Below are 12,173 nucleotides of genomic sequence, written 5' to 3' on the forward strand. Positions count from 1 at the left end.
GGAGGCTGGGACTGACACAGACGTGGCGCGGAAGTGAAGGCGCGGGTAGGAGCGTAGATGGAGGAGTCCGCGCTGAAGGTGGTTGGCGGAGGCTGTGCACACAGCTCTGAGAGGGGCCTGGGACCAGAACGCAGGGGCGGTCGGACATGTCAGCCTGGTGGTGGAGGCCTGCCCGCGACCCCTGCCCTCCTGCAGATCTGGAACGTGGTGGAGAAGGCTGACATTGGCTGCACTCCAGGCAGCGGGAAGGACTATGCCGGCGTCTTCACGGACGCAGGGCTGGCCTTCCAGACCAACACAAACCTGCAGACCCCGGATAGGACAGGTGAGGGCCAGGGAGGGGTGGGGCCTCCACCCCAGATGCTGAGAGCAGGTGGAGGGCACTGTTCTGAGGTCCTCAGATGCTGAGAATAGGTGGGGGCCCTGGGTTCAAGTCCTGCCCCAGCCCCACCTAGTGAATCACTGCCCGCTGAGCCTCAGTTTCCTCATCTGTCAAATGGGAGCAGCAACACCCCTCCCTCACGGCTACTGAGAGGAGGACATCGGGGACCCTCAGTTGACGCTTAACCCATCTTGTTCGCGTGTGCCCTCCCCTCAGATCCCGAGTGCCCCAAACCAGCTACCCGGCGCCGCCGCTCGGTGATGCTCACAGAGAAGAGGATGGACAAAGGTGGGGCCCCCCACCCTCCCCCCAAACCCTGCCCATCCGGGATCCAGCCCAGGAGGGAGGAGGGCAGGGCTGGGCCCTGGGGACGTCCTACCCGTGGTCCGCCCGAGCTCCTCCTGCTTTGAGATCCCAGCTGAGGCCCTGACCGGTGTCGTGTCCACGCAGCGGGTCAGTACCCGAAGGAGCTGCGCAAGTGCTGTGAACATGGCATGCGGGAGAACCCCATGAAGTTCTCGTGCGAGCGCAGGGCCCGGTTCATCCAGCACGAGGCCTCCTGCGTGAAGGCCTTCCTGGACTGTTGCAAATACATCACCCAGCTGAGGCTCAACCACACCCGTAGTGCCCACCTGGGATTGGCCCGGAGTGAGTCCACTTGCCTGTGGGCTGGCCAGAGTGGGGAGGCTGGGTCAGAGGGGGAGGGCCTGGTTTGAGGGAGGAGACCAACCAGAGTGGGGAGGCTTGGTCAGAGGGTGGAGGGCCTGTTCTGAGGGTGGAGGGGCTGGTCTAAGGGGCAGGCTCTGTGCGAGCAGGGAGGGCCTGGTTTGAGGGGGGAGGCCAGCCAGAATGCAGTGGCTGGATCAGAAGGGGGAGGGCCCGGTGTGAGGGGAGAGGCTGGCCAGACTGGGGAGGCTTGGTCCGAGGAGGGGAGGGCCTGGTCTCAGGGGGTAGGACCTGTGCAGCGGGAAGGCCCAGTAGGGGGGAATACGTTCAGCCAGAGTTGGGAGGCTCAGTGAGAGAGGGGAGACCTGGTCTGATGAGGAAGGTTGTGGTCTGAGGGAGGAGGCCCAGCTAGAGTGGGGATGCTCCGTTAAGGAGGGGAGGCCTGGTCTGATGGAGGAGGGCCTGGTGGGAGAGGATAGGACCTGTCTGGGTGGGGAGGCCCTGTCAGAGGGAGGAGACCCAGCCAGAGTTGGGGGGGAGGGGCTTGTTAGAGGAGGGAGGACCAGTCTGATGGGGGAGGGCTTGGTCTGAGGGGGCAGGACCTGTCTGGGGAAGGAGGACCTATGTGAGAAGGGAAGGGGCCAGTCTGGGAGGAAGGATGCCTCTGTCTGAGCGGAGAGGAGAGCCTATCTGAGGGGGGAAGGGGCCTGTTTGGGTGGAAGGATGCCTGTGTCTGAGGGGGGAGGAGGGCCTGTCTGAAGGGGGAGGATGCTTCTGTCTGAGATGCATTTTTAGCCTGCCTTTACCAAGAAAACTCTTTTATGTTGCTTTCCAGAGAGGTACCTAACTCAATGCCTAACAACATCTGTTGATTTGTTTTCATTCATTCATTCATTCACTCACTCATTCATTCATTCGCTCATTCATTCATTCATCTGCTCATTCATTCATTCAGTTCTGGATGAGACAAAACATGTGCACACTTGAAACTTTACATCTCGGGCCAAATAAGTCTTAAGCCAAGAGAAATGTCTCTTCCAAGAAGCCCATTGAAAGCAGAACCAGAGTGGTCCCCACCACAAGGCGGCCCTGACAGAACTGGTGGGAATCCTACCTGCCATTTGCTCAGAGCCTTTGAGCCCAGGGTGGCCTGATGTCTGCTTTTTAAAAATGCTTTTTGATGTGTCTTATGTAGAGAAAGGCCTTTCTGCTAGGATGGGTGCAGTGGAAACCAAGCCCACAGAGAGCCCCCCGCACCACGGGCAGCATGGCCCCTGTCGTGAGGGTCCCCCTGGCAGATTCCCTCTCGGCCCACCCTGTCCAGATTGCTCTTTTTAACCCCTGTGTGCAGAGTGGTGCTTGCTGCACTGACCCTTCTCACTGGCCCTTTGAACACTTCTTCTGCATGTCCCATCGTTTTCATGGGGAACCAGAAACTGTGTCGTCCAAATTGGGCTCTGAGAACAAAGGCCAGTGCGAGCGGCTCTTGAAACCGAGGGAAGTTACCTTATCGACCACAGGATGAAAAGTCACAAAACAGAACCCCTTTGCTTAAAAACTAAGGAGGATGGGGAAACGCCATAGCGGCAGGCTGCCCGATCCAAGCAAACATAATCATTTTTTTTTTAAATCTTTAGACTCTCAAGCAGAAAAAGGAGAAATGGGCATAAAAACCTTTTATCCCTCCGAATCATTTGAGGCCGCACCATTGAGGCCCCTAATTAGCTCCGTGTGGAATTTCTAGAAGCAAAGATATTCTGCCACAAAACCTCAGCACAGTCATCAGAATTAGGACGTTAATGTTGACTTGTTACCACCACCAAAACCTCCAACCCCGTTCAAGCTGGCCAGTGGTTTCCCTTTGGTTTGGTCTGGTCTGGTTTGGTTTGGATCCTTTATAGGAAAAGGATCTGTGCAGGAGCAGACGTCGTATTTACTGGTGGGGTCTTCGTAGTGTCCTTGGATCCGCTCAACCCCTGGCAGCACAGCCGTCTTGAGTGACTTTCACGTCCGGCTATTTGGGGGGCTGTCCCACGGTTTGGGTTGGCTCCTTGCTTCCTCGTAATGACATCCAGGTTTTGCATTTGGGGGCAGCACTGTCACAGGAGAGACACTATGGATTCTCAGTGCATCATGTCGGGAGCCCAAAGACATTGATTTGTCCCATTGTTGGTGCTGTGAGTCTTGATCACGTGATTAAGGCGCTGTCTGCTGGGTCTCTCCACTGTAAAGTTCCTCCTTATTCCTGGATAGTCCATTTCTAAACCTCTTTCTGCTATCAGATCAGGGCAAAATTTAAGCCGAGGGAAATTTTCCCCCAAATCAATTATTATGTAGCCCTTATGACAGCAGGTATGGATCCTTATATGGTAACACATACTTTTCATGTACGCTCATATTTTTATTTTTTATTTTATTTATTTATTTATTTATTTATTTATTTATTATATTTATATTTATTTATTTATTTTATTTATTTATTTTTGCTTAGAAATGTGCAGTCACCTCCTAAAGGCAGACATCGCCAAAGGGGACACATATTTCTAAATTCTTTTAGCTGGAAGGCTAGCACTCCCTCCACCACCACCCCCTAAAAAACACACAAAGATTCCCAACACACATGAGTAAAGGGCTGAATCTTCAGTCTGTGCAAATTATTCTAATCTAGGCTTGCTGCCTTCTGCTCCAGCGACCTACAGACTTTGTTTCTCAAAGAGGAAAACTAGACAAAAGTATCCAATGGGATATGGCTTACATATGCTCAGATGTTTTCTCCCCCAGCCTTATGTAACTTCTTTTTTTTCCCTATTGTCAAATTAGCTAATATACAGTGTAATCTTGGCTTCAGGAATAGATTCCCATGATTCATCACTTACATACAACCCCTCGTTGTCATCCCCAAAGTGCCTTCCTCAATGCCCATCACCCATTTCCTCCCCCCTCCTAGCCCTGCCCCCATAAATCCCCAGTCTGTTCTCTGTATTTAAGAGTCTATTATGGTTTGCCTCCCTCTCTGTTTCTATCTTAATTTCCTTCCTTTCCCCTTTGGTCTTGTGTTAAGTTTCTCAAATTCCACATATGAATGAAGTCATATGATATATGTCTTTCTCTGACTGACTTATTTCGCTTAGCATAATACCTTCCACTTCCATCCACATTGTTGCAAATGGCAAGATTTCATTCTTTTTCATTGACGAGTAGTATTTGATTGTATGTATGTGTGTGTGTGTTTGGGCTCTTTCCATAGTTTGGCTATTGTTGAAAGCGCTGCTATAAACGTTGGGGTACAAGTGTCCCTATGAATCAGCACTCTTTAGCCTTTAGATAAATTCCTAGTAGTGCTATTGCTTGGTCGTAGGGTAATTCTATTTCTAATTTTTTGAGGAATCTCCACATTGTTTTCCAGAGTTTGCATCCCCACCAACACTGCAAGAGGGTTCCCATTTCTTCACATCCTCAACAACATCTGTTGTTTCCTAAGTTGTTAATGTTAACCATTCTGACCCATGTGAGGTGGTATCTCAGTGTGGTTTTGATTTGTATTTCCCTGATGATGAGCGACGTTGAGCACCTTTTCATGTGTCTGTTTGCCATCTGTATGTCTTCTTTGGAAAAGTGTCTATTTATGTCTTCTGCCCATTTCTTCACTGGATTACTTGTTTTTTGGGTGTTGAGTTTGGTAAGTTCTTTATAGATTTCAGATACTAACCCATTATCTGATGTGTCGTTTGCAAATATCTTCTCCCAGTCCGTCAGTTGCCTTTTAGTTTTGTCGATTGTTTCTTATGCTATGCAGGAACTTTTTATCCTGATGAGGTCCCAAACAGTTCATTTTTCCTTTATTTCCCCTGCCTTCAGAGACATGTTAAGTAAGAAGTTCCTGCGGGTGAAGACAAAGAGGTTGTTGCCTGTTTTCTCCTGTAGGATCTTTATGGTTTCCTGTCTTGTATTTAGGTCTTTCATCCATTTTCAATTTATTTTTGTGTATGGTGTAAGAAAGTGGTCCAGGTTCATTCTTCTGCATGTTGCTGTCCAGTTCTCCCAGCACCATTTGCTAAAGAGACTGTCTTTTTTCCATTGGATACTCTTTCCTGCTTTGTTGAAGATTAGTTGGCCATACATTTGTGGGTCAATTTCTGGGTTCTCTGTTCTATTCCACTGGTCTATGTGTCTGCTTTTGTGCCAATACCATACTGTCTTGATGATTACAGCTTTGTAATATAGGCTAAAATCCAGGATGGTGATGCCTCTGCCATTGGTTTTCTTTCTTTTTTTTTTTTAACGTTTATTTATTTTTGAGACAGAGAGAGACAGCGCATGAACGGGGGAAGGTCAGAGAGAGAGGGAGACACAGAATCTGAAACAGGCTCCAGGCTCTGAGGTGTCAGCACAGAGACCAACGTGGGGCTCGAACTCACGGACTGCGAGGTCATGACCTGAGCTGAAGTCAAAAGCTTAACTGAACTGAGACACCCAGGTGCCCCTGGTTTTCTTTTTCAACGTTACTTTGGCTATTCAGAGTCTTTTGTGGTTTCATAAAAAATTTAGGATTGTTTGTTCTAGCTCTGTGAAGAATGCTGGTGCTATTTTCATTGGGATTGCATTGACTGTGTACATTGCTTTAGGTATTATCAACCTTTTAACAATATTTGTTCTTCAAATCCTTGAGCATGGAATGTTTTTCCATTTCTTTGTGTCTTCAATTTCATTCATAAGCTTTGTATAGGTTTCAGGATACAGATCTTTTACCTATTTCGTTGGGTTTATTTCTAGGTATTTTATTGTAAATGGTATTTATTCCTTGATATCTCTTTCTGTTACTCCCTTATTGGTGTAGAGAAATGTAACCTATTTCGGTACATTTATTTTGTATCCTGCGACCTTACTGAATTCATGGGTCAGTTCTAGCAGTTTTTGGTGGCGTCTTTCGGGTTTTCCAGGTAGAGTATCATGTCATCTGTGAAGAGTGAAAGTCTGACTTCTCCTTTGCCAATTTGGATGAGTTCTATTTCATTTTGTTGTCTGATTGCTGAGTCTACGACACCCAACACCACATTTAACAACAGTGGTGAGAGTGCACACCCCTGTCATGTTCATGATCTCAGGGGGAAAGCTCTGTTTTTCCCCATTGAGGATGATATTAGCTGTGGGCCTTTCATATGGCTTTGATGATAAGGTATGTTCCTTCTACCCCAATGATCTTGATTGTTTTTATGAAGAATGGATGCTGTACTTTGTTAAATGCTTTTTTCTACATTTATTGACAGGATCATATGGTTCTTATCTTTTCTTCTATTAATGTGGTGTATCACATTGATTGATTTGCCAATATTGACCCAGCACTGTAGCCCAGGAATGAATCCCAATTGATCATGGTGAAGGATTCCTTTAATATACTGTTGAATTCAATTTGCTAGTATCTCAATTTGTTGAGAATATTTGCATCCATGTTCATCAGGGATATAGCCCTGTAATTCTCCTTTATAGTGGGGTCTTTGTTTGGTTTGGCAATCAAGGTAATGTTGGCTTCATAGAATGAGTCTGGAAGCTTTCCTTCCATTTCCATTTTTGGAACAGCGTCAGAAGAATAGGTATGAACTCTTGCTTTAAATGTCTTGTAGAATTACCCTGGAAAACTATCTGGCCCAGGACTCTTATTTGTTGGTAGATTTTTCAAAACCAATTCAATTCCTTCACTGGTTATGGGTCCATTCAAATTTTCTATTTATTCCATTTTCAGTTTGGGTAGTGTGTGGATGTCTAGGAATTTGTCCATTTCTTCAAAATTTTCCAGTTTGTTGGCATATCATTTTTCATTGTATTCTTGAATAATTGTTTGTATTTCTGTGGCGCTGGTTGTGATCTCTCCTCTTTCATTCATGATTTTATCTGTTGGGGTCCTCTTGCTTTTATTTTTAAGAACCCTGGCTAAGAGGTTATCAATTTTATTTATTCTTTCACAAAACCAACTCTTAGATTCATTGATCTGTTTTGTTTTGTTTTGTTTTGTTTTGTTTTGGATTCTATATTGTTTATTTCTGCCCTTATCTTTATTATTTCTCTCCTGCTGCTGGCCTTGGGCTTTCTTTGCTGCTGCCTTTCTAGTTCCTTTAGATGTGAGGTTAGGTTATGTATGTGGGACCTTTCTTGCCTCTTGAGATTGGTGTGAATTGCAATGTGTTGTCCTCTTAGAACTGCCTTTGCTGCATCCCAAAGGGTTTGGACTGTCATGTTTTCATTTTCATCTGCTTCCATACATTTTTTAATTTCTTCTTTAATATCCCAGTTTACCCCTTTATGTTTTAGTAGGATGTTCTTTTTTTTTTTTTTAACGTTTATTTATTTTTGAGACAGAGAGAGACAGAGCATGAACAGGGGAGGGGCAGAGAGAGAGGGAGACACAGAATCTGAAACAGGCTCCAGGTTCCGAGCTGTCAGCACAGAGCCCGACGTGGGGCTCGAACTCACGGACCGTGAGATCATGACCTGAGCCGAAGTTGGACGCTCAACCGACCGAGCCACCCAGGCGCCCCTAGTAGGATGTTCTTTAACGTCGATGCATTTGGGGGCTTTCCAAATTTTTTATTGTGGTTGATTTCAAGTTTCACAGTGTTGTGATCTGAAAATGTGCATGGTATGATTACAATCCTTTTGTACTTGTTGAGAGCTGTTTTGTGACCCAGTATGTAATCTATTTTCAAGAATGTTCCATGTGCCTTCAAGAAGAATGTGTATTCTGCTTTTGAATGAAAAGTTCTGAATATATGTTAAGTCCATCTGGTCCAATGTGTTGTTCAGAGCCATTGTTTCCTTATTGATTTTCTGCCTAGATGATCTTTCCATTGCTGCAAGTGGAGTATTAAAGTCCCCTCCAGAACAACAGTATTATCTACATGTTTATTTATGTTTGTGATTAATTGATTTTTAAGCCTGGGTGTTTCATGTTGGGGACATAAATATTTACAATGGTTAGCTCTTCTTGATAATGGACCCCTCGTTTATGATATAATGGCCTACTTCATCTCTTGTTACAGTGTTTGTTTTAAAATATAGTTTGTCTGATACAAGTATGGCTACTCCAGCTTTCTTTTGATGTCCCACAGCATGACAGATGGTTCTCCGTCACCTCGCTTTCAATCTACAGGTGTCCTCAGGTCTAAAATGAATCTCTTGTAGGCAACATATAGATGGATCTTGTTTCTTTATCCATTCTGATACCCTATGTCTTTTGATTGAGGCGTTCAGTCCATTTACATTCAGAGTGATTATTGAAGGAGATGGATTTAGTGTCATTGTGTTATCTACAGGTTTTGCACTTATGGTGATGTCTTAGTCCCTTGTAGTCTTTGCTGCTTTCCACTCACAGAGTCCCGCTTAGGCTCTCCTGCAGGGCTGGCTTAGTGATCACAAACTCCTTCAGTTTTTGTTTGGGAAAGCCTTTATCTCTCCTTTTATTCTTAATGACAGCCTTGCCAGATAAAGGATTCTTGGCTGCATATTTTTCCTATTCAGCACATTGAATATTTCCTGCCACTCGCTTCTGGCCTGCCAAGTTTCAGTGGACAGGTCTGCTACTACCTTTCTGTGTCTACCCTTGTAGGTTAAGACCTATTTTTTCCCTAGCTGCTTTCAGAATTCTCTCTTTATCTTTGTATTTTTCCACTTTCACTACGATATGTCATGGTATTGGCCTGTTTATCTTGATTTTGAAGGAAGTTCTCTGTACCCCTTGCACTTGAATGCCTGTTTCCTTCTCCAGATGAGGGAAGTTCTCAGCTATAATTTGTTCAAATAAACCTTCTGACCCTTTCTCTCTCTTCTTCTTCTGGAACACCTATGATACAGATTTATTTCATTTCAAGGAATCACTTAGGTCTCTAATTCTCCCCTCATGGTCTAATAATATCCTTGCCCTCCTGTTTTTAGTTTCATCCTTTTCCATAATTTTGTCTTCTATTTCACTTATTCTCTCTTCGACTTCTTCCATCCTTGCTGTCACTGCAGCTGGGTTATTTTGCATCTCATTTACAACATTTCATAATTCACCTTGATTATTTCATAGGTCTTTGATCTCTTCAGCAATAGATTCTTTGCTGTCTTCTATACTTTTTTCAAGCCCAGCTATCAGTCTTATGATGGTTTTTCTAAATTATTGTCCAGATATATTGAAGTTCTCTGGCTGTCATTTCATCCTGGAATTTCTTTTAAGGAGAATTCTTCCATTTCATCATTTTGGCTAGGTTTCTGATTTTCACATATTTTAATAGGTTGTTATGTGTCTTGCACCTGTAATTCCTACTATATTAAGAATAGGTCATACACTGCCCAGGTCCTGGGACTTCCAGAGTGCTTGTGGAGTGTGATCATGCACTCTGTTGCATATTTGGCTATTCTATCCCACTGCTCATGGTGGTGATGGTTTGGACCTTCCACCAGGTGTGTTTTCATTTGTTCGTTGAAGGAACCCTGGAAAAAGGAAAGGTGAGAGGAGCCTGATTCCCATGCAAAGAGAAAAATGAAAGGGGCATAAAAAAAGATAAGGAAGAAAATAAAATAAACTATAAAGTTTATTAACTATAAAGTTAATCCAGAGATGTGTAGAGATAAGTATCTCTGGGGACAGTGGAGAATGGGTGTGTTCTAAACCCATAATGCCCTCTCCTCACCTGTGCCTCCCAGGTGACTTGGATGAGGATATAATCCCGGAAGAAGACATCATTTCCCGAAGCCAGTTCCCTGAGAGCTGGCTATGGCGCATGGAGGATCTCAATGAACCTGCGAAAGATGGGTAAGGCTGAGACACCCCCCACCTTAACCCAACCCCAGGCCAGCTCCTATGGCACCCCAGACTGGACCACTTCATTTGTATGTACCCTATGCACCTCTTTTCTGGAATCACTGGGCAACTCCACAACCCAGCCTAGAAAGAAAATCAAGAGTCAGGCCCCCTCCATGTGCCCAGCCTCCACCCATCCCTCCAAATTGCCCCTTGGGACCCATCCACACCAGCTTCCCCCATACCTCTGACACCTGCCTCTTTTTAATACCCCCACTTCTCATCCATCCAGAATCTCCACAAAGACCATAAATATATTTTTGAAAGACTCCATCACCACCTGGGAGATTCTGGCCGTGAGCTTGTCAGACAAGAAAGGTGAGTGAAGTTGGTGCCCCCATGCTCAGCAGGCACAGACCCCAGGGACACTGGGCATTTTCTCATCCCATCCAGAGAGATCCCCTGTTTCTTGGTGTCTGACACTCTGCTCCCAGGTGACTAGAGGAGTGTCAGATCCTATTCTGTGGGAACATAGTGCTTTTTGTAAATAAATTTTCTTTTGAGAAAAGTTTTAGGTTCACAGCAAAATTGAGGGGAAGATACAAAGAGTTCCCACATACCTCCATTCCACCCACCCCTGACATACAATCTCCCCCATGTTGACATGCACAGTCTCTAGAATAATTTGCAACAAAAAACACCCTTAAGGGGTGATGTTGACATGTTGACAGGATAATGGGTAGAGTGATTAAGAAAATATAAAAGAGGAAGCAGGATGAAATGCATGATTGGAACATAGACAGTCAGATTGTGAATCTTGGGTAAAAGGTATCCCAGGGGGTGGGGGACTCACCACAGGGAGCTGGCAAGCCCTGGTCTAATGTGATGATCTCAGGCAGGCCTGAGAACAGGATGAGGAGAGAGAGGCAATGACTTTAAGACCAGATGAGTAATATTTTCATGTGATGATTTTGAAAAAATCAATGTGAATCAAAAAAAAAATCAATGATGAACAAAATATCTCCATTGTAAATAGAAGCCAGCACCACTCCGAAACATATTGGAGTTTGAGGCAAGAGGGAAAATGTGTGCCCCCTGCCCCCTGTGCCTGATTTAGGTACATTTTGTGGGGGGTTTTAATATTTATTTATTTATTTATTTTTGAGAGACAGAGAGAGCACGAGTGGGGGAGGGGCAGAGAGAGGGAGACACAGAATCCAAAGCAGGCTCCAGGCGCTAAGCTGTCAGCACAGAGCCCAACGCAGGGCTCGAACCCACAAACCTGTGAGGTCATGACCTGAGCCAAAGTCGGAGGCTTAAGTGACTGAGCGAATGAGGCGCCCCATGATTTAGGTATATTGTAAAGGTTAATTTTTTCCCTGAGCATTAAAGTAGTTGAAAAAAATATTGAAACATTAAAAAGGACACGTGAAGACTCAGGACAGGAGGCATGAATATCTCTTTCATGCGAAACCAACGTGTTTAATAATTTTGTTTTGTTACCATTTATAATACATTACACATCATTATCACTTCCCTTTCCTGGCTTCAAGATGTCCAAAACCTGCGTCTTTGCTTGTCTTGTTTTAACTGAGGGAACTGAAACTGGCAGTTTCTCCTGACCAAGGGAGGGTGGTGCATGCATTCATGGGGCACATACTTTTCCTTTCGTCTGGAGCTCCAGTAACAGCTCAGCACACTTCTGGTCGGTGGCCCCCGCCCATGCTTCAGATCAGAGCATCTTCCTATATCCTCGTTGTCCCTGTTCGCATATGGAGGGCCTGCATGAGGTTTCCTTGAAATAAGAAAGGTTCTTGCAGCTTGAAAAGAGAAAGTTGAAAGGCACAGTTTAGATCCCTGCTTCTGAAAGCCTGCTCCCTGAACCACTAGCAATCTGGCAAAGGTGCTTTCCCTGGGGGGTTGTAGAAATTCAGAATCTTGGACCCCACTCCTGACCTGCTGAATCAGAACCTGCATTTAACATGACCCACGGGGCAGGAAGTGGGGGTTGTGTGTATCTGGAGGTTGGGGAAGGCCTGTCCTGCACCAGGGTCTCTGCACCTCATCACTGATGTTGTTCAGGGCTGGGTGGTTCTCTGTGGAAGGTTCTCTGTGGAAGGTTCTCTGTGCAATATCGGATGTTGAGCAGCATTCGCAGCCTCTACCTACAAGACTTCAGGAGCGCCCCCACCCCCGTTGTAACATGTCCCCAAAATATCCCCAGAAGTTGCCCAATGCCCCCTGGGAGTGATGGGGGCAGCATCTTAAAGGGCCCTATGGTTTTTCTATTCTGCTCTCTGTACCCTTGTGACATCTTCTCAATACTGTTGTCTTACCAGGTACGATTAT

At 45.4% G+C, this 12,173-nt stretch overlaps 1 protein-coding gene across 2 annotated transcripts in view; it reads left to right on the forward strand.

The window, feature by feature from the left end:
- The window catches only part of LOC131510744 (complement C3-like), a 40,703-nt gene that overhangs the window by 7,347 nt on the left and 21,183 nt on the right, over positions 1-12,173 (forward strand). For both annotated transcript variants that reach the window (XM_058728254.1, XM_058728255.1), the window contains exons 15-19: positions 196-325; positions 599-670; positions 833-1,030; positions 9,728-9,836; positions 10,117-10,202. In XM_058728254.1, coding sequence (XP_058584237.1) covers positions 196-325; positions 599-670; positions 833-1,030; positions 9,728-9,836; positions 10,117-10,202 — 595 coding nt within the window. The remainder of the gene's footprint in view (positions 1-195; positions 326-598; positions 671-832; positions 1,031-9,727; positions 9,837-10,116; positions 10,203-12,173) is intronic.

The sequence above is a fragment of the Neofelis nebulosa genome, chromosome 4 (assembly GCF_028018385.1).
Source record: "Neofelis nebulosa isolate mNeoNeb1 chromosome 4, mNeoNeb1.pri, whole genome shotgun sequence".
NCBI lineage: Eukaryota > Metazoa > Chordata > Mammalia > Carnivora > Felidae > Neofelis > Neofelis nebulosa.